A 23,085-nucleotide genomic window follows, 5' to 3' on the forward strand; every position below is an offset into this window, starting at 1 on the left:
GATAACACTAAAAACTGCAAAAAAGTAATTGTGGCTGAATGAAGTGAAACACTAATCAGTCGCGGAATATATTTGTTCACTGCTTTGGTAAGTCTCCAGTGATGGGGCTCAGATCCCCAGCTTTTCTCAGTCTGAAGTTTTTGGTCTTGGATATTACACTGTTGGCATTATATTTTAATCATTTTCCCAGTCTAAAAATAGGAATTATTCATTGGGAAAAATATTTCTTTTGTTTCGCCTTGACTTCTGGAGGCTTCTAATGCTTCATTGCTAGCCTTTATTTTAGTACTGCACACCTGGACACATCACACTGTATAATATCTGTAGTCAGGCTTTGGAGAATTTGTTTCAATTTACATACAATCCTCCAAATCCTCAGGCGAGCTAGATGTGAAATCTGATCCTGCCACGGCTCCCCAGCAGGATCTTCCTTCGCTGTCGGTGTTAATAGCCAGAGGCTTCAAGGATTCCCGCCCCCCCTCCCCGGGAGGCGCGATGGGGCTAAGCAGTCGGGAAAAGGGGAGACTGCGGGGCTGGCTGCGCTGAAGATTTACAATGTACTTCTTGCAGGCGGCTCAGCAACCCCCTCTGTGGCTGTGGGTGTCTGGTGTGACAGAGCGGAGAAAAGCTCTCTAATCTCCCAGTGCCTGCCTCTGCCGCTCAGCCGCTCCCCTCCCTCCCGCCTTCCCTGCCTCCTCGCGCTCTCTCGCTCTCTCCTTTGCCTTTCTCCGGGAGTTTCAGTCCCCGAATGCAGCCAGAGTAGCCTTGGCAATCTGGACCTGGAGACTGTGTATATACACACACACACAGGCACACACGCGCACACACATGCACACGCACTCGCACACACGCGCTCCGGCTCTCCCCACGGGGACACAGAGCAAACCCGGAGCTTCATCTACCTGAAGGGGATGGCCCGATCGGACACTTCTTGCTCACTTGTCATCTCCGGAGGTCAGAGCAACGTCGGAACGAGGGAGGCTCGCTGTCCGGTCTGCAACCTCACGCCGTTTGCCGCCACCGCTGCTTAAAGTGTCCAGGGTGGAGGAGAAGCCTTCTTCAGGGCAGATTCCCGGCGCGGCTCTGCGGCCCTGGGACTTCGCCCGCCTGGTTCACACCGCTCTCTTCTTCCCCGGCCATCCTCTCGCCCCCGGCTGCGGAGTGCATGGCTCGGGCGCCTCCGCTGCTGCCGCCGCCGCCGCTGCCACGAGCACATCCCACCCAGAGGACTGAACGCCGCCGCTGGAGTGGGGAGAGAAAGCGGAAGCCCTAACTTCCCTCTCCACCGCTCCCAGTCCTTTCTAGCGGAGGACCCGTTGGAAGGCTCCCGCAGAAAGGCGGGCGAGAGCTGGGCGCAGGGGAGGGCAAGCCGGGAGCCGCAGGCGCACAGGGGCGGAGGCAGCATGTGCCCCGGCGCCCCGCGCCGGCCGGAGAAGTAGCGCGCGGTGGGGCGAGCGAGACGCTCCTTAAGTTGGGCGCGTCCCAGAGCTCGCAGCCCCGCGCCTCGGCCGCCGGGGTCCGGAGAGAGGCGGGGCTGATGGGGGGCGCCCAGGTTGCTGTCGCCTGCGGCCAGAACCCGTCTTAAAAGAACCCGGGCCGGCGTCTTCAGGGTCCCAGCTGGCGTCGCGCCCTCGGCCCGCGTGCGCTCTCTGATGCCTGCGCTGGCGGTGGCCCGGGTGGCCCGCTCGCGGGGGGTGCCGGAGGGGGCGGGGGAGGAGGAGGAGGAGGCAGTGTGATGGCCCTGGACGGCGAGCGGGGGGAGCAAGAGGAGGAGAAGAAAAAGAAGAAGAAGAAAAAGAAGAGGAAGAAGAAGAAGGAGGAGGAGGAGGAGGAGGAGGGGGCTGAGAAGAGCAGCTCACCCTTCGCTGCCACGATGGGGGAGAACGACGCCGCGCTCCGGGCCGGCGGCAGGGGGCTCTCGGACCCCTGGACGGACTCCGTGGGGGTGCGACCCCGCACCACCGAGCGCCACATCACGGTGCACAAGCGGCTCGTGCTGGCCTTCGCCGTGTCCATCGTGGCGCTGCTCGCGGTCACCATGCTCGCGGTGCTGCTCAGCTTGCGCTTCGACGAGTGCGGAGCTAGCGCAGCGCCGGGCGCCGACGGCGGCCCCGCCGGCTTCCCCGCGCGCGGCGGCAACGCCAGCCTTCCGGGTTCGGCCCGGCGCAACCACCATGCCGGCGGAGACTCCTCGCAGCCCGAGGTAGGCGGGGAGGCCACCCCTGGGACCCCGTCAGCCCAGCCGCCGTCGGAGGAGGAGCGGGAGCAGTGGCAGCCGTGGACGCAGCTGCGCCTGTCGGGCCACCTCAAGCCGCTGCACTACAATCTGATGCTCACCGCCTTCATGGAGAACTTCACCTTCTCCGGGGAGGTCAACGTGGAGATCGCGTGCCGGAACGCCACCCGCTACGTCGTGCTGCACGCCTCCCGGGTGGCGGTCGAGAAGGTGCAGGTGGCCGAGGACCGGGTGGCGGGGGCTGTTCCGGTGGCCGGCTTTTTCCTCTACCCGCAAACCCAGGTCTTGGTGGTGGTGCTGAATAGGACCTTGGACGCGCAGAGGAATTACAACCTGAAGATCATCTACAACGCCCTGATCGAGAACGAGCTCTTGGGCTTCTTCCGCAGCTCCTACGTGCTCCACGGGGAGAGAAGGTAGGGAGGGAGGCGGTGCCCGGCGCCGCCCCACCCAGCCAGGCTGCTCAAACGGCTGGGCGGTCGGCGACCCCAGGGACCGGGCTGGCTTCTGAGACCCGAAAAGCGAGTGGTGGGGGAAGGAAGCGTAAGGTGGGGGTAGGACCATTACCCAGACCCCTTGGGATCTCCCACATACCCGGGCTTTCACTGCTGCCAACTCCACAGACTCACTCATCAGTGCCAAACAATGAATGCCACCCCCTCCTCTAGTCTGGAACCCCCACCCGTCAAAGTTCCTTAGCTAGCGTAGTCTAGCACAGGTCTTTTTAAAGTGTAGTGTGAAATCGGAGCGATACCAGGGTGGCATCAAAAGCCTGCCAAGATACGGTCCAGGGAAAATACGTGAGGGCCAAAGGCCGGGGCACATGGAAGTCAGTGCAGGGCAAATCGTTCCCTCCCCCTCAACGTGCCCACCTCGCCTATTATCTGGCAGGCGCAGAGTAGAGGATGACTTTGGCTGCTTCAAGTTTTCCAAAACTGGAACTTGAGATTCAGAGCAGTAAGAGCAGGTCCAGGTGACAGGCTAAGGGGGAGGCTGACAGGGGCCCGGGGAGGCTCCCATGGTCAATGCCAGCGAGAAATTTCCTTGCAAGTGCTGCCAGCTGTCTCTTAACGCAGAGTGACTCCAGTTTTTTGTTGTTCTTGAGTTACTGCCTCTGGAAATGACTCCAGTGGTGAAAAGAGGGAAAGCTAGCGTCAGTCTCACATGCCTTGTTAACGAGTGCCTTTGATGCTTTTTAGATTTGGACCGTCTTTTATTCTTTATTTTTTGGAGAGGCTGTGGGGCTTTCCACCACTTGTTTAGAGCTCAGACTTTGGAGTCAAACAAAAGTGGGTTCGAATCCCAGATACAACTGTGGCTGTGGTGAAGGCTCGAAGAAGCTGACGAATCTAAGTCACCAGTTGCTGACAATGACCGCCTTTAGTGCTTATCCAGCGACGTATGTTAACTCACTCCTATAAGAACCCTATGTGGAAGGTGCTGTCCAGGACACTTCCTATCTTATAGATAGGGAAATGGAGGCAAGAGGTCAAGTCATTTGTCACATAGTGAGCTGACAAAGCAGGGATTTAGACCCAAGCAGTTTGACTCCAGAGCCCGGACTTTTAGTTTTAATTTGATAATAGTAATATTCTCACAGGATTGTTGCAGGTGTCCATGAACAAATGCATTGAAAAGCACTTAACCTATACCTGGCATATAGAGTGTCCACTATAAATATTGGCTATTATGAGTATCCTATGGTAGTAAGCATTCAAGCATATTATTGTATGAATAAACAAGTGATTCTTGCTTTTTGCCCTAATCCATTGCATTTAAAATAACCTTGAGTTATTAATGAAATGAGTAGAGGGCCCGCAAACAACCAAAATGAACTTAAAAAAGAAATCGACAACCTTAGAAGTAGAGGCAGGCTGGAGATTAGCAGTGATGCCCCTAGCAGAGCCTCCCCAGTTCTCAAATGATTTTCACAACAGCAGAAAACTGAGGCTCAGAGCAGCCCTGGGTGCCTGAGATCAGCAGGCTTGTCAGTGGAGAGGTAGGACTTGAACTTTGGTTTTCTGATGGGCCAGGGCTTGTGGTCTCTGCAAACTCACAGGAGAAGTTTGTTATTGTATAGGAGACTGGGAAATTTCACTGTGTTGTGGGAAGACACAAAAGTTTTATTCTTTTATAGTGTGCTATAAAGTAACCTCAGATAAATTTTCCAATGGTTTAGTAGCTGTGAGATAGCTAAAGCCTCCTATAAGTGAATGTATAAATTATTCACTTTCAAGCTCCTACAATCAGAAGTGGATAATTTAAGCCTCTTCTACCACTTCCTTCAACATATTCTGAACAATACAGATTAAATATATTTTTTAAAAACGCATGATCATATCAGATATGGGAGAAAAGGCATATAAGGCAAATTTGCATGTTGTGTTTGGAAACAAGCTTATGTTGAAATGTCAATAGTGGGAGTTGCATATCATTACTGATAAATCTTGCTCTAGTGAAATAAATACTTCCAACAAATCCTGCTTTTTTTTTTTTTTTTTTTTTTTTTTTTTAAGCCATGCCAAAATGTATTTGGTGGAACTGAGCTTGTTTTGGTCAGCACTTTCAAATTAACAGGACTCTTAAAAAGACCAGATGTTTCTGCTTGACCCATAACTGATTTCTTGTACCCCTAGTGCATGTTTGTGTTCAAACTCCCTCCCGATTTTCTCCCAAAGACGTAAATAACTTGGTTGAAAGTTTAACCTAGTGTACATGTGGCTAAACTCTGCATCCCAATAGAAAATCAGGATTCAGTATTTCTGGGCATCTCAGGATGGTTTTGTTTCTAAATAGCATCTTAGAGAAAGTCCTTATTCTTCTTCATATTTTTTTTCCTTCAATACCAGAATAAATATGATAATTTCTTGAATGTTTCTAGCTGGAGTTGATATGGCAAAGACAATCTAATGAGCCATTTCACAATTATGTTAATATTACATATATTAAAAGTTTTTTGATTTTTTGATTGCTGTTGTTACTGTGGGTAGTTGGAACACTTTATTTATTTATTTATTTATTTATTTATTTATTTATTTATTTACTTCAATATATGAAATTTATTGTCAAATTGGTTTCCAAACAACACCCAGAGCTCATCCCAAAAGGTTCCCTCCTCAATACCCATCACCCACCCTCCCCTCCCTCCCACCCCCCATCAACCCTCAGTTTGTTCTCAGTTTTTTAAGAGTCTCTTATGCTTTGGCTCTCTCCCACTCTAACCTCTTTTTTTTTTTTGGAACACTTTTTAAACATACTAATGTCAGGAACTCAGCCAGGTTTGGACTTCGGTTGGTGATGATTTTGTTCCTCAAATGCTCTGTAATCTGGCATTTAAAAACACACTTTCCAAGAGGACATAGATGCGAATTCTAAATTTTCATTTGATTAATGATTAAATAGCTTGATCTTTAGTTAGTCATAATTTTTGCCAACTTAATTGTTGGATAATTTTTGTAATAAAAATAAATACTTATGCTGCCTAATGAGGAGTCAAAGTGAACAACTGGAAATATTTAAAGAACAGTACTACAATTCGGTCCACCTTACCTAGCTTCTATGGAAACAACACATTAATACCCAATCTGATTCTTTGGTTTACTCCTCAGAGGTCTGAGAGGAAGAAGTCAGGTGAGGGCAGGAAAATTAGATTTCACTACTGTTATATACTTATGACCCCTGGAAGGTTTTGTCCCCCACTAGGTGTTGAATGGGACCTGGTTTTGTCCTACAGGGAACACTCAACATCCCTATTTCCCATCCTGCACTGGACGATGGTGGAGGGACCCACTCCTTCTTAAAGCCCAGGACTCCTCTACTTTCTGTTGAGCATTTGGCTAAAGGGAAAATTCATCACTTGTTGAATATTGCAAATAAGTTTCTCTCAGATTTGAAATGTTTGCACATGGCAGTAAGTTATCTCCATTAGGCAGAACACACACTCATTTTTGCCTCAAGTTGGTGCGTGGTAGGCAGATAAAAAGGGTGTGTATTTATGCCACAGGATCCTATAGTAGAATATACTTGCTTAGAATTAGGTATAGGTTCATTTACCTGAAGTAATTGCCGCTATTGGGTTGCCAGATGGCAAGCATATCCATGTTCAAAGTAGGGTACCTTATTTAGAACCAGATGGTTGGACTCAAAGAGGAAATTTACTCAAAGTAAATGAATATTTTATTCACTTTCAAAAGGGAGACTATTTTTCTTTGACAAACTTTGACCGGGTCTATAATATGCCACAGTTACAGAACACAAAATAAAAATAAGTGGTCTTTTTCTATAAAGGGTATTTAAAGAGAAACCATGATCTCCAAGTAAAATTGGAAAATAGCACTGTGGTTCTCAAAGAGAATTGCAAAAAACTCTTTTGCAGGAATCTTGTGGAGAGGCTAGAGGATTTTATGGATAGGCATTTGATCTTTTGTGGTATTAGTGTAGATGGTTTGATGCCTTGTAGTTTTCTGGACTGAATTAATAATCATGATATTTAATAAAAACAAGAAAACCACCACATTGCTTTTATATTGAAAGCAGCCTCATTTCTCCCATTCACTCTGGTGAGGAGATATTGTTACATGAGCAAGCTGGAATTCATGTCTTTTTGCTCCTCTGTAGAAGGCTCTGAACTGAAAAACTTGTAAAAAACCATTTGTGTCTGTGAAAACTTTTTTTATATGGTTCCTTTATGGACTTAACTCATTGCCTTTCTGTCAGACACACGTAACCATATGGCCAAACTGAGTCCAGTGCTAGATTTTGGTCACAATTTAGAATGCCACCAATAAACCTAATCTACAAAAATCGTTTCACAAATGTTTGTTCAGTTAATAATGCAGTTGGGTGGGAAAATCCATACAGTTGGTGTTTATCTTGCTGTGTTTTTCATGATGACATCTTATTTGATTACTCTGGATAGTAATAAAATATACACTTTCTCTGAAAGAGTTAAAGTAGTTTTTATTTATTCAAAGTACTCTGAAGCCTAAACAGGGCCTATCTGCTCTGGATCTCTTTTGAACAAGATGGAGCTGTGACTGGTTTTCTGGTATTTGGTTTGCAAAGCATGTTTATTTCCTCAAACCAATTCTCACCAATGGGGATGGGAATGGGCTTCAGGCAGTAGTCCAGGGTGATGGTTTAGGTTTGCTGAGGATGGGGACATTTGTCCATGTGATGACAAGAAAGAATGGGACTCCTTTAAGCACATCTGCAAAGGATGGAATAAAAGGAGCAAGGAAGAAATGATTAAGGTTTAATACATAAATGTTTTACAGTCTGTAAGGAAGGGTGTTCGTCATCACCCCATGTTCATTATCCCACCGGCCAGCAATGATAATCATCATCACTGTCAAAGTGGTCAACTTCCTTTTAATTGTTTGTCTGTCCCCTGCATGCTTTCAGATTTGCAACAGTGGCTGGGGTCCTCCAGAGCTTTTCAAAGTCCCATGTCATCCTGCTTTTTGCCATTAGAGAGTAGACAGTAGCAAGTCGACTGTCACTATGTTGAATGTGGGTGAATATAAAGATAAAAGATACTCCCCACTCTTCTCAGTTTCCTGGCCAATCTGGAATGATGCATGTGGCCACAATGGATGGTGGTGTTGGGAATAAGATTGGCAAGATAAGGTGGGGCTGAATTGGGGTGCGGGGCCCCATGCTCACCCCTCCTGACTTCTCTGCTCAGTTACTGAATAAATGAGTGACTGGGTGGTTTAAGGAGCTCTAGCACTGTTTTTTCAGAGATGGATGAGCTGATCCTTCCTAGTTTAGACCTACGTTCACTTGCAGGGTGAAGTTTTACTTTAATTATTCAGATCTTCCCCTGTGACCACACAGATGAAAAAAAATCAGAGGAATGGGTAGAAAAAGAATGAAGTTTTAAAGTTACCACTCTTGGTTACTTTTTATCTCTTTTAAGAACAGTTTCAAGCCACTTTTGGTTATGTTGGTGGATGGAAAAGATGTGTGTGTGTTTAGTATGTTCAGGGACTCTGAAACCAGGCTGCCTGGGTTCATGTCCTGACTCTGCTTCTTACTAGCAAAGCTAGCTTTATGACCCTGGCTGCATTTCCTAACTGTTCTGTGTCTGGTGTCCTCATCTGGAAAATGGGGATGATGATAGGGTTATTGTGAGGATCACATGAGTTAAGTAATAAAACATTTAGAGCAGTGTCTGACAAATGGTAAACACTTTTGTGGGTATTAATATTATTATATTATTCTATGGCTGGAGATCTACTCTTTGCACTGGTACAGGGTCATAGAGGGTCAATATTTTTACCTTGGGGTTTCTCCTACTAGCAAGGCTGGGTGGGAATTGTCCTTGTAGCCATTGCTTCCACTGCTCTTTGTTTTGCCCCACAAGCAAAATTCAAAAGACAGAGGAGAAAGCAGAGCCTTTCCACCATGAGGAAGAGAGCGAAGAGAAGTGCTGTGGTATTGCCCAGCCAGAGAAACGCCATGCTTGAGCCAGACATGATGAGATGGAGAGGGCTGAGAGAGCAGGAAGAGAATAAGGAAACAAAGGGAACAGACACCTCTCTGATTATGGTGCTGCTCTCTATCAGCAGTGAGAATAGCAGAGGTCAGGGGGGGTGCCCTCCTTGTCACTGGAAGTCGGTGCATCAAATTGTAAAACCCCGAGGACCAAGGGAGAGGTACACCAGTCATTAGCTATTGTTCCCAAGACTTTGAATTCTGACAGTAGCAGTATTTTATAATACTTACACAATGCTTTGCCTCCTTCCAATATTAAACAAACGAATCTCAGACACTAGTTTATTTATGCCTATGAGAACCTAATATTATGGCTTGCAGAAGTAATTTTAGTGCATTCATAATATTCTTCATCAATGGTGATCAAGCACTCAGGACTCATTTTTGATAAGAGTATTTAGTACATAAATAGGAAAACAATTATGAATATTGTGCTCTGTTTTTATAACACGATTATTCACATATGCACCACTTCCTACATACATATTGCTGGCATTATTGCATTATGTTTTTAGTTTACTAGAATGGTTATTTAAAAAAATAGATTACACGCTTGCTTATAGCACTGAATATTCAGCAGGAGTACTTTTCTGAAATGGCAGAGGTTTAATGACTCATTGAAGTACATAAAAACACACAGTCTAAACAACGACCCATTTTGGCTTAAAATGTTTTGTCATTGAGTAATAATTTGCATTTTGATTAACAACCTTAACTTTAAATGGGACACGTGTAACTTCCATGACCTTGTCAACTGAGTCCATTTACTGCAAACAGTTGAATAGTAACTAGATGTTCCATTAGAACTTTTCGTTAGATCTTGGGAGTTTTTATTATCAATCTGAAACTCTTGCAACACCAGGCAGATTGCTGTTGCAATGGAAGCAAGTTCAAAGATCATTTTTCACTGCTGTATGTGTGGTATGCATAAATGTGGTCCTAATGGAAACCTCTCCAATGGGGCATGCCCTTTGTGAGGTTCTCCTGGTTTTGGTGGGCTCCACAGAGAAAAGCCATGAATCAATCTGCATGCTAACAGTGTCATGCAAATGTTGGTTTCCTCTGCATATTTTAACTTTATGAAAAGGCAAACTGAAAATAATGGAACAGAAATTGTTTTGTATCACATACAGTAATTTGTTGGCAATATCAGCCAACGTTAATGCATTACTTCTGCTGAATCTTATCATAATGACTTGACACAAGTAGCTTGCCTAGTGAACTTCCGCAGAAATAAGAAGAAATCAATTCTCTGTATCCTTCAGAAGCAACACAGAGCTCTATGCCCTCCTCAGCTCAACCAAAATGTCAAATAGACAAGTTGTTAAGAAATAAAGTAATTTATTTTAGATAGAAGAGAATTAAAATACATGTATATTATTTACGTTTTTCTCGTTATGCTAAAGTGGCATTCTTGGAATGACACTTCTAGATGTCACTTTTGGAAGTGGAATTTTTCATGGTAATAGAGAGATTCATTAAAAGATGAAAATGATTTTGTTTAAAGAAGCAGGAGAAAAACCGAAAACGAACTACTTGTCCCTATTACCTTCTGCCTCCTGCTGTTTTATATTACTTCTTGCTGCATTTGCATATGTATTTTGGATCCATACTGTATATTACAATTTTTTCTATTTTTAATTAATTTTTTGTATTTCTTCTATCTGGTGTCCTGCTACCAACTCAAACTTACTTCGAATTTACTCAAAACCCAAATTCATTATTTTCTACTCTAGTCACCTTCTTTAGAGGCCTCTCTGCTGTTTTTAATGTCAGTAAGCAGAAGAGAAGTTCCCCTTCCACCAGTTGAAGGCAACCCTAAAATACATACAATGAAGACAGGATTCGATTTTTTTTGAAATCCAGCAGAACCTGTTGCCTGTTGAGGGTACTGAGCCTTGAACTAGGTCTCTTTGTTAGACAGGAGAATATCAAGGGTGAGAGGGGTGTTAGAGATGGACCAGAAATACTGAGTCCTGATAAAATGAGAATCTGTGAGAGAACAGACAGCGCGCTAACTTAATAAGTGAGTCGATACTTTTTTAAAGGCTTATTTCTGTGCTACTTACAGTCGACTTGCTCACTTCGTCATCTGCTTCTGACCTTTAAAACACTATCCAGGCTTTAAGATCAATTCTTAGGCTTCTTCCTCCATAAAGCCTCTTCAATTCTTAAGGCCAGTAGTTCTCAACTGGGTAAATTTTGTGCCCCACCCCCCGCCCCCGCCCCAACGCCAGGGTACAATACAGTTGCTATGCCTGGATATGTTTTGGTTGTCACAGCTGGGTGGGAAATGCTACTGGCATCTAGTGGTAGAGGCCCTGGATGCTGTTCAACATCTTAAAGTGCAGAGGACAGCCCCCCACAAAGAATAATTATCCAACCTTAAATGTCAGTAGTTCCAAGATTGAGAAGCCTTGCTTCAGGAGAATGTAAGTTCTTCGTACATTTTCCTTCTTTGTCATGGCTTTTTGTAGAATACCAGTTTAGGTATTTGTTTAATTTCTTTTATTAGAGTATAAACTCCTTGAGGGAATGATGCATATATATTTATCTTTTTCTCTTCAGTATTGAATAGTCAAGAATGATGATTAAGAGAAGCAAATGCATTATAGAGCTTGCAGTAAAAAGCTATTTAGTGGTAGTGTAATTTACTATTAAAAAATCTCATCAAATAGAATATTTTATTTCTGAATATTGTACAGTTATAGGATCTTGAGCTTGGAAAAGACCTAAAAGTAATCTCATCCAACTGTTCTTCTTCATCAAGGGACTTCTTTTGATTTCCTAAATACTGAATTGAAATTCCATTGCAATCGTCCTCAGTTGCCAGACTGTGAAATTGGTATTTCCTCATTTAGACATTATCAGAATATATGGTGGCCCTCTGTGCATAGATATATACTGTGTATGTGAATTCATTAAGAATATTAATTGCAGAAAAAGTCACTAGATGATCTTTATATCCCTTTCAACCCTGAGAATCAGTGATTTAAATTGCTAGCTTTACTAACATATTTACATACTATGTAAGGCAAAAAGAGGCTGCACAACATGATTCTTCTGTATAAATATTTGGTTTATTAATTTCTCATTAACCCAGAGTATTTAATCTTCTACATCTAATAAATTCCTACCCATTAATTGCTTAATGCCAAACACACCTTTGATTTTTACTTAATGACTAATACATTCTAATAGCATCCCCTCTGTTGAACTCTTGTAGAACTTTCCCCCCAATGTTGTTACTTGTGTTTTTATGTATATATATATATATATATATATATATTTTGTTCTTTTCAGTTAGATTGAAAATACCTTAAGGACAAAAATGGTTATATTTTTTAAAAAATCCTACCACGTACTTAATATAGTGAAAAGCTCATACACAGCAGACCACATCTATTTGTTCGGTGGTGGAATTGGAGTCCTCAGATACTTGAAAGTTAAAAAGGAACACTTTTTCCTTGTATATGAAATCCTGTAGGTAAGTTTTAAACAGCTCAGGAGAGAAATATCAAGCTCAGTGGATATTTCAATTAATAAGATGGAAAGATGAGATACAAGAACATTAGGTAAGACAAAAGCATGTGGAGACAAATTGTAAATGGGTACATGTTAACTAAAAGGTAGCGACATTTCATTAAACAAAACTATTACTGTCAAAAGAAAATCATAAGGAAAAATACTACCATGGTACCGGCAAATTTGGAAAGAAGAACCTTTGTTACCAAAAGTCGAATTAAAACATTGTTTATAAATTACAGCTAATGATTCATTTTACTCTTCTCGAAATACAATTACTTCTTACCGAGATGCAGAAAATGTGACTGCTAGACACAGCTTTGTACTAATTGCCAGTGTAAACTGTGGACAAATCACTTAACCCTGTTGGAACTACTTTTTCATTTTAGAAATTTATGAGAGCTGGACAATTTGTTTCTAAGATTGCTTCCAACTTTAACCTTATATTCATCTGAAGATTTGTAGTTAAGACTTTCCCATATATTATATCATTTTATCATCTCGACAGCTTTGGAAGGAAGGCCTAGAAAGCATTATTATTTTCCTTCTACTAATGAAAAAAATAGGCTCAGGCATTACCCAAGCCTGCTATGTAGTAGCCCAGTACTGCTCCCAAGCTAACTCCCAAGAATCCTCTCTCTGAGAGTATACAATTCATCTTGAAAATGTCTTATTTTTCTCCATTTCAAAACTAAGTTTTAAAAAAGTAGGCTCTCAATGATAAATGTAAGCTTCATAATGTTAAAATGGTATGAACTTTTACATCTGATGGTTGAGCTAGGGATAGCCAATAAGATTCAATGCACATATCAACTCCTATTAATTGGTAGTAGCTGCCTCAAATGCTATGCTAAGAATAATTCTGAGGCCAAGTTTGGGTTCAGTGGGAAAGTGAGCCATGTTAGATTAACCATGAACACTGTGGATGATGGAGAGAGGAGTGGTGGCAGAATTACTTATAGGGGAAAGGGCCTTTTATATATATATTTAATGTTTACTTATTATTTATTTGAGAGAGAGAGAGAGAGAGAGAGCGAGAGAGAGTGAGAGAGAGAGAGAGAGAGAGAGCATGAGAAGGAGAGGGGCAGAGAAAGAGAGGGACACACAGAATTCAAAGCAGGCTCCAGGCTCTGAGCTGTCAGCAGAGATCCCAATGTGAGGCTTGAACTCATGAACTGTGAGATCATGACCTGAGCTGAAGTTGGACGCTTAATTGACTGAGCCACCCAGTCACCTCAGGAAAGAGCCTTTTATTTTTATTTATTAATTATTTTTTAAATATAATTTATTGTCAAATTGGTTTCCATACAACACCAAGTGCTCATCCCAACAAGTGCCCTCCTCAATGTCCATCACCCACTTTCCCCTCTCCCCTCACCTCCATCAACCCTCAGTTCATTCTCAGTATCCAAGAGTCTCTTATGGTTTGCCTCTCTCCCTCTCTGTAAATTTTTTCCCCCTTCCTTTCCCCCATGGTCTTCTGTTAAGTTTCTCAAGATCAACATATGAGTGAAAACATAAGGTATCTTTCTTTCTCTTCCTGACTTATGTCACTTCACATAATACCTTCCAGTTCCATCCACATTACTGCAAATGGCCAGATGTCATTCTTTCTCACCGCCAAGTAGTATTCCATTGTGCATATAAACCACATCTTCTTTATCCATTCATCAGTTGATGGACATTGAGGTCTTTTCCATAATTTGGCTATTAGTGCTGCTATAAACATTGGGGTTCATGTGCCCCTATGTATCAGCACTGCTGTATCCCTTGGGTAAATTCCTAGCAGTGGTATTGCTGGCTCATAGGGTAGTTATATTTTTAATTTTTTGAGGAACCTCTGCAGCACCCGTTTGCATTCCCACTAACAGTGCAGGAAGGTTCCCATTTCCCCACATTCTCACCAGCATCTATAATCTTCTGATTTGTTCATTTCAGCCACTCTGATGGTATGAGGTGATATCTCAGTTTGGTTTTGGTTTGTATTTCCCTGATGAGGAGTGATGTTGAACATCGTTTCGTGTGTCTGTTGGCCTTCTGGATGTCTTCTTTGGAAGAGTGTCTATTCATGCCTTCTGCCCATTTCTTCACTGGATTGTTTGTTTTTTGGGTATGGAGTTTGTTGAGTTCTTTATAGGTTTTGGATACTATCCCTGTATCCGATATGTCATTTGCAAATATCTTTTCCTATTCCATCAGTTACCTTTTAGTTTTGTTGATTGTTTCCTTTGCAGTACAGAAGCCTTTTATCTTGATGAGGTCCCAATAGTTCATTTTTGATTTTAATTCCCTTGCCTTTGGAGATGTGTCGAGTAAGAAATTGCTGTGGCTGAGGTCAAAGAGGTTTTTTCCTGCTTTCTCCTCTAGGGTTTTGATGGTTTCCTGTCTCACATTCAGGTCCTTCATCCATGTTGAGTATATTTTTGTAAATAGTGTAAGAAAGTGGTCTAGTTTCATTCTTCTGCGTGTTGCTATCCAGTTCTCCCAGTACCATTTTTTTTAATGTTTTTGTTTATTTTTGAAGGAGAGAGAGACGGAGCCTGAGCCGGGGAGGAGCAGAGAGAGAGGGAGACACAGAATTTGAAGCAGGCTCCAGGCTCTGAGCTGCCAGCACAGAGCCCGTCTCAGTACTATTTGTTAAAGAGACTCTTTTTTTCCATTTTCCACTTAGTAATGTTTTATGAAGTCTGATATTTAATTGCCTTATATCGAGTTTTATAACTAGTATTATCAGAAAAGTTTAATTGACTTGTGTCATGAATGTTTTCATAAATAATGGTCTCCTTTTTTTTTTTTTTTTTTAAAAAAAAGGTTTCCTTAAGGTTCTTAGTTTGTAACTATAACTGAAAGAATGTAGAGGGTGCTTCTAGCTAGAGTTTTAATGAGATGCAACTTTGCAGCTTGATCTGAAAACTTAAAGATTTATATAAATTTATATAGATATATACACATGAGCACACATTGACATGTTTATATTTATTATATTAATTTGTGTTATATTAACATAATAATATCAAAGTTATAATTTATGTAATAAATATATGGGTAGTAAAAACTAATATTCTCTGGGTCATTCAATATAAACACGTGTCAGAAGGCTCAAGTAAAGTTAAAGATATTGTGAATCAATATCACTTATTGGCTGGCTGCCATTTATTAGCTATCTGATGGTTGCTCTTCATCTTTTACAGTGATGCTTTACACGCTTCTCCTGTAAAAAGTATTGTACACTTTACAATATTTTTTAAAAGTTATGTTTGATTATTTCCTTTCAAGCGATGAACACCTATACCTTAGGGAAATTTAGTAATCATCCAGGATGACACAGCTGAGAATGTTGTGAGGCCAGAATTTCAACCAACTTTTGTCAGGTTTCAAGGTTCTTACAAAATCAGATCGTGTCTTGCTGAAGTTTGAGGGCACAGATGTTTCCCACTGATGGTCTGTTCTACATGTGTCTGATGACAACATCAGATTTTGGTTTTACTGTCTTTACTTATACAGCTTTAGAAGAGAAAATGGGGGGCATACTAAAAAGGAGAACCATTATTTCCAAGTATTTTTCAATGTGATGGCAACGAGTTGTTTTTCTGTAAAGTGTCATATTATGTCTAGTAAGCACTGGTCTGGGTTTGGAGAATGTATCTCAACTGAGACAAAAACTTCCCTGAAGGAATTTTATTGTTGGGGAAATATACATGAATTGTACTTTCATGCTATTCATGAACTTCAGTTCAGTTCAGAACGTGTGATTTGGCAAAAATATATTATTTTATCAGCAGAAGCACGTAAAATGGGCATAACTTAACTCAAGCCATAAATGTAATTGAGAATGTCATTTTCTTTTTTCCAGGTTCCTTGGTGTTACTCAGTTTTCGCCTACACATGCCAGAAAGGCATTTCCTTGTTTTGATGAGCCAATATACAAGGCTACTTTCAAAATTAGCATCAAGCATCAAGCAACCTATTTATCTTTATCCAATATGCCAGTGGAAACTTCCGTGTTTGAGGAAGATGGATGGGTTACGGATCACTTTTCACAGACCCCTCTCATGTCTACATATTATTTAGCCTGGGCAATTTGCAACTTCACATACAAAGAAACTACCACCAAGAGTGGGGTTGCAGTAAGTATTTTAAACTTAAATATGTTTTTAGATACTGTATACACTGTATAGTAATCTGATTTCTGGATTAACAGTTAATCATTTTTATCCTCTTTAAATCTTATGTAGCTGAATTCTTTTGTTAACCGTTAGGGGTAAATTTCAAAGAGTCAGAGAGGACTGTCTCTTCCATACCCAGCCCTTTTTATCCCGTTTACCACCTCTCCCACCTCCACCATCCCTGTCCCTCTTCATCTTCTGAGTATTTCTGAAACATCTGTTGTTTGTTTTGGGGAAGTTGCTTGTCTTTACTTATATGACTGGGAATCCTGCTGCCTTTTATTGTGAAATATTTTAGATATCCAGAAAATGGAAAGAATAATATAATAAACTCCACATGCCTACTTGCTGGCTCTAGAGAATCTGAACATTTTACCATCTTTGCTCTAGTCTTATTTAGTTTTTGAGAAAGTAAAACACTTTGGATAGAGTTGAAGTCCTCTGTGTACACCTGCCTGATCTCATTGCTTTGCCTCCTCCCTTAGAGATATCTCCTGTCCTGAGTTTGATGTTTGCCATTTCTGTGCATGTTACTATACGATTATCAAGTATGTATATATATTTCTCTATATATGGATGCAATGCTTTACACTTTCATATAAGTGGTTTATATTATACATAGTTCTGCAACTTATTTTTATTTCATTTTAGTTTTTACCTAAAGTTATATTTTTGTGGTTTATCTGAATAGATTGTTTGAATGAGGATATCAAAATTTGTCATCCTCCTGTAGATAAACATTTTAATGTTTCTGGTTTTCAAATATTAACAACAATGCTCAGTGAATATTTTGTACATGAATTCTTCTGCCAATGTGCTAGAATTTCTGTAGGGTATAAAGCTTCTCTTAGCCTGTAACACCCAAGTGTATAGAAATACGTTCATAGGGGAGCATGATATATAGGAAACCTAGAAAATTCATGCTCTGCATTTAATTTATAAAAGGAATCAATTGGACTCTGCGTGATAACTATCATTTGTGACAGCATGGTGTTCTAAGCATTTTTTGCATACTATTGTGTTGCACTAGTCAGGCCAGGTCAGGCCATGCTGAGTTAACAACTTCCTCCTCATTTCAATGGCTTACACAATAAATATGCATCTGTTTTAATTTTTATGTCACCCCTAAAGCAAGGTATTGTGATTCTCTTTTTCTGGATGAATAAAGTAAATTGGGGTTTAAAGAGATTAAGTAGCTTACCCAGAGTCAAAAATTAAACAAGTGGTAGAGCTATAAGACAAACTTTTGTTGGTCTGATCCCAAATTTTGGGCTTTCCCTCCTTGTGCCCTAGGAACTCTGTTTCATCATTTCAGCTGTATGTCTGTGAAAGAATTCAAGCAATGATTCTCCCCATCCACTGGCCATTGTATTCAGTGTTGCTTAAATGTAACAAAAGAGGTGAATAGAAATCTATACTCTTATTCTGTAAGAAGTTCATAGGTCTATAACAACCTAAACTTTGAAAAATGGGTTTATATAAATAAATTTTTCTCAGGGTTATTTTAAATATACATCACTGTGGAACCTATTTAAAAAATAAAATCAGCCTGCATAAAAAATTAATGCCATTATTGAAGAGCTGCGTATAGTGAATTAATCTACATAATCATTAAAATTAGGTCCTAAATGCTGGCTCTGGAGGGCCAGAAGACATTTTACTCTTTTGGATTTATACTCATTTGTTATGTTGAGTTCCTCTGATGTTTGTTGATGACTCCTTCAAGGCTGTTCATGTTGGACCACACACAGAAAAGGAACACCAAGACATCTCGTTTACTTTGACGTCTTCAAAAGTTGATGATTGGCTTGCTGTGCATCAGCTTGCAGCACAGGGCATGCTGGAACTGTTTTTTTTCCAGTATGCTTTCTTTAAGGCATCTTAAAAGTATTCTCAGCCCTACACAATTAAGCTTGTTGCTAAGTGACCCATATTTAAAACCAGACACACTCTAATTATTTAGATGTGACTTTTATTAGAGTTAAGAATCCAAGTAATTAGTAAACATTTTAAAATTCCTACTTAATAATTTTTATGTAGAAAAGATAAAACATGCTACCAGAGAGCATGAAAAGGTCAACTGAAATAAAATTTTAGATTGTATAATCTAAAAATACTAAGGATAATAAAAAGGAAAACAAAATTGCCCCTGGGAACCCTTATTTATCAACTGTGGAAATACAGTTTAAAACCTGCTGCTTTTTTTCCTGTCACCCCTTGGATATCCAGTTTATTTTATCTTCACTGCATGAAGGAAAATAAGCACATAGTAATCACATTTCTGAACTCTTAACAGCTGGAAGGAGTGAAGTTTAGCCTTAAGATCTTGAGTGTGGAATAGTCATGTGAAGTCCACGTGGTCATTTTGGATCAGAAGCTGATGCAGTTTGCTTTGAGATATGAAAGAGTAACTTGAGTAGCATCTTAATAATTTACAGCTGAATCGCAACAGTGCCTGAAGTGTGATCTTTGAAGCATCATCATTTGCTTCTCAAGTTGTCTGCATTTTGCAAGGCACTATCCTAAGTAATTAGAAGGGTAAAAGACTCTTAAGATCCTTCTAGTACAATGGTCACATGTGCATCTTTCAGGTGGAATCCAAACTGGTGGACGTACTTTGTTTACCCATCTCCAAAATGGCCTAGGATTTCTGTAATTAATTGTTGAAATTTAGAAGTAGAGAGATTGCACATAAAATTGCTTCTGGCTTCTCTTGAACAATGGCAAGATCTTGTGACATTGGGCTCACTTCCCACTTGGCAATAATGGTTCACTCATTTATTCCTTCAGCAAATATTTACTGATTGTCAGGTAGTCTAGACTCTGTTCTAGGCTTTGGTGATATAGCAGCAAACAAAGCAACAAAGTTCCTACTCTCAGGGAACTTGCATCCTAATATGGAGAGAGTGACAATAAAAAAATAAATGTGTGTCACTTAGTAATATTTGTTTTGAAGAAAATCAATGTGCTGTACCTGGATGGTGGCTGACTCATTTACATGGCACATTTGCTTTCCAGTGTAACCTAATCCAGACCACTTTTGTTCTTTTGCATTGTGTCAATTTCACTATCATAGATTACCTGCTTTCATTCTGTAGGCATTTGGAGTTTCAACCCTTGTCTAGGGGCATAATTCAAGAGACTAGCCAAGGAATATGTGTCAGAAAAGCAATAAATCAACTAATTGTGAACTAGTGATACTGGCATTCACTAACTGTGAAAGGAAAGTTGCAGAAAATAAGTTCAAGACCATTTAGAAGAGGGAGAAATTGCTAAGGTTGGAGTCTAATGATGTGCTTCATAGAAGAGAGAGGATTTTTTTTTTCAATGTTTATTTATTTTTGGGACAGAGAGAGACAGAGCATGAACAGGGGAGGGGCAGAAAGAGAGGGAGACACAGAATCGGAAACAGGCTCCAGGCTCTGAGCCATCAGCCCAGAGCCCGACGCGGGGCTCGAACTCATGGACTGCGAGATTGTGACCTGGCTGAAGTCAGATGCTTAACCGACTGCGCCACCCAGGTGCCCCAGAAGAGATAGGATTTAATATGACTCTGAATAAAGGTTTGGTCTTAGAGAAGCAGATGATGTGTGCATATAATCCTTGGTAGGAAATGTTAACTAAGAAAAGACAAAGAGGTAGGGATATGTACAGGATATCTATGGGAAATAGTGTATGGTTATTATGGTCATGAACATCAGAACTTCTGCTGCATTCTAATGGTTACAGGTAAGCCACTAAGGATGGTTCTGATTTGCTAGAAGAGGGCATATATCCCACTTCTTGATAGGGAATGTCAGAGCATTTGTAGACATAGTTTAAAATCAGTAAAGTCTTCTCTCTGACCACAAATTATTTATATTCATCCCACATACAAAATACAACCACTCATTGCATTACATTATTAGTCTAAAGTCTGAGGTCCAGGATCTCAACAGCTAATTTAGGTCTAGGTGTAGATGAGACTATTGGGGTTTGGTTTCTTGTGCATGGTTTCTCTTGCTCTGAAGATCTGTTTACTAAAGAGACATGTTATCTATCTTCTCTCCCCCAACAGACAATGGTAAGATGGGAATATTATTATTTCAATAGAACTTTCCATTCAAGAATGGAGAAAATGGGAGGACATAGCAGTTGCTGGTCCATAGCAGTTCTGAAATCCAATTGGGAACATGTTGGCAATTTTAAAATTATGACTCAATGCTGAATTGTCCTTCTTGGAAGTTGGCCCATCATTTGGACTCTCAGTTTTGCTTTTTAAGGCATCTTTTCTTTTTAAATGAAAAATTAGTTTGTGTTCGAAATTGAATAGCTTTCTCAGCTTGCTTCCTATCAGTAAAAAGCTGGGGGTCCAAAGGCCTATTTTTCTTTTGTCAAAAGAAAGTCAAAAAGTCAAAAAAGGTATAATTATTTTTTTAAAACTTGAATTATTGTGTATCAAGTTATATCTATTCTGTTAGACAAAACTATACCACAGGTCTCTTTAATATGAGCCTTTGTTTACTGTGAGGCTTTGCATAATAATTCTCATAACATGCTTGGATGCTCTATTACTGAACAGAGGTTTATAAGGACACACTTAAGGTCCTTAGAAAACATTTGTTTTGGAGCAGCTGGGTGTCTCAGTCGGTTGAGTGATCAACTCTTGATTTTGACTCAGGTCATGATCTCATGGTCATGGAATGGAGCCCTGTGTCAGGCCCCACACTGAGCTGAGTGCGTGTGTGTGTCTGTGTGCACATGTGTGTGTGTGTGTGCTCTCTCTCATTCTCAAAATAAATAAATAAGCTTAAAAAAAAGTTTAAGACTTTTGTCTTTTTGAAGAGGTCTGAGGAGCATCACTTTAAAAGTATCTGACATCTTAACAGTTCCTGAAGTTGCATCCTTGGCTTCATCTTTAGATCACATTTTGCTAAAAGTGACCTGTATTTCCGTCACCCCACCCCAGCCCCGCCCCGCCCCAGAGTCCATTTCTTACTTTGAGAATCTTTCACCACCTGGAGAAGCCGAGAAGGAGAAAGAGTTCTAATTTCAAGCTCAGTAAGTCCTAGCTCTTTCCTATTCCACATTTTACTTGGAAACTAGACAGTTTGTTCTTAAGCTCATCTCTCCAGGTTTGGATTTTTTATGGCCAGGGAGAAGAAGCTGGTGGCACTTTTTGGTTGAAAGTCTTCTTAGCTAGAAAATATAGTTCAATAGTTATATTTCTTATTTTCTGTAGCATCACAGGTAGCAGTGTTGCCAGAGTTTCTTCTACTGCATAACAGAGGCCCCCTTTCCTTTAGCTTCCAATACCATTTGCCTTAACATCCTTCAAGCTGTCACCAACACCTTCTTTAAAAGTCATAAAGCTTCTGTGGCAGGATACTCTCAAGGATCTTTCACTTTTATTCACAGCCCAGTCCCACAGCCAGTGCCACATGTTTTAAGTCTTTTGCTATGGCAGTACCCTACTTTCAGGTACTAAAATTGGTCCCAACTGATATAGCTAAATTAGAAATCATTTTGAAACTTAGCAATGAAAAAATAACCAGTTCTTATGGCCATGGATTCTTGGGGTCTTAAGTATGGACAGTACAGAGCAGTAAAGGACTCCTCTCTGCTCTGCAGGGTCTCAGCTGGAAGGGCTTGATGGCAGGAGTGATTTGGCAGCCGTGGGCCAGAATCATCAGGGGGCATCTTTACTGAGTGTCTATTTACTTGATGTTCACTGTTTCTGGGCCCTCAGTGGGGGCTCTACTCTGGAGCATCTGTGAGTGGTCTCTCCATGTGATCTGAGCCACCTAGCAGCATGGTGGCCTAATGTTGTCAAACTTATTACTGGTGATTCAGGCCTCTAAAGGTGAATGTACCAAGAGATTTGCACTGCCTGTTCACCTCATTGTAAGTGGTTACATAGATTGTATTAGTCACCATCTTTTTTTTTCCTCTTCCTTTTAACAAGGCGGAAGCTGTCTTACCCAGCTTAAGAAGTTAAACAGTGTTACTTTTAGTGCACTGACTTAGTGACAAACTTAAGTTGGCTCAGATTCTAGCAAGGAGAATATAGACTCCATCTTTCAATGGGAGTAGTGCCAGAGAATTTGCAGGCTAATTTGAAACCATCACAGTTGTTATATGTATTTCAGAAGATTATGTTTATAAAATCATAAGCACAGTGCCTGACACATTTTACTCTGATGATGACAATTAAATTGATGATATATTCAGAAGTCCTAGAAGGGAGTAGGGATATATAAATTTGAGAGGTAGATGGAAACTAGACTGTGAAAGAGCTTGATGCCTGGCTAAGTTTTAAGATTTGTTCAGTTAACAATAAGAGCTGCTGAAAATTTAAGGGGCACCTAGGTGGCTTAGTCGGTTGAGCATCTGACTGGCTCAGGTCATGATTTGCAGTTCGTGAGTTTGAGCCCCACATCGGTCTCTCTGCCGTCAGTGCAGAGCCTGCTTTGGATCCTTTGTCCCCTTCTTTCTCTGAACCTCCCCCCTCTGCTCATGTCTCTCTCAAAGCAAATAATTTTTTTAAAGAGCTACTGAAAATTTAAAAGCTGGAGTCATGACATGTATAATTTTTATAATCTGCCTGAGGAAAACATGCAAAATATGTGGACACAAAGAGACTGGGGTTGTGGGTCCATTTCCCTAAGAAACTCTGGGCTA

At 41.0% G+C, this 23,085-nt stretch overlaps 1 protein-coding gene across 1 annotated transcript in view; it reads left to right on the forward strand.

Moving 5' to 3' along the window:
* Nucleotides 1–490: 490 nt before the first annotated feature.
* Nucleotides 491–23,085, forward strand: part of TRHDE (thyrotropin releasing hormone degrading enzyme) — a 391,992-nt gene continuing 369,397 nt past the window's right edge. The window contains exons 1-2 of the mRNA XM_045466621.1: nucleotides 491–2,652; nucleotides 16,113–16,386. Of these exons, the coding sequence (XP_045322577.1) occupies nucleotides 1,736–2,652; nucleotides 16,113–16,386 (1,191 nt within the window). The 5' untranslated portion in view covers nucleotides 491–1,735. The remainder of the gene's footprint in view (nucleotides 2,653–16,112; nucleotides 16,387–23,085) is intronic.

The sequence above is a fragment of the Leopardus geoffroyi genome, chromosome B4 (assembly GCF_018350155.1).
Source record: "Leopardus geoffroyi isolate Oge1 chromosome B4, O.geoffroyi_Oge1_pat1.0, whole genome shotgun sequence".
NCBI classification, from domain to species: domain Eukaryota; kingdom Metazoa; phylum Chordata; class Mammalia; order Carnivora; family Felidae; genus Leopardus; species Leopardus geoffroyi.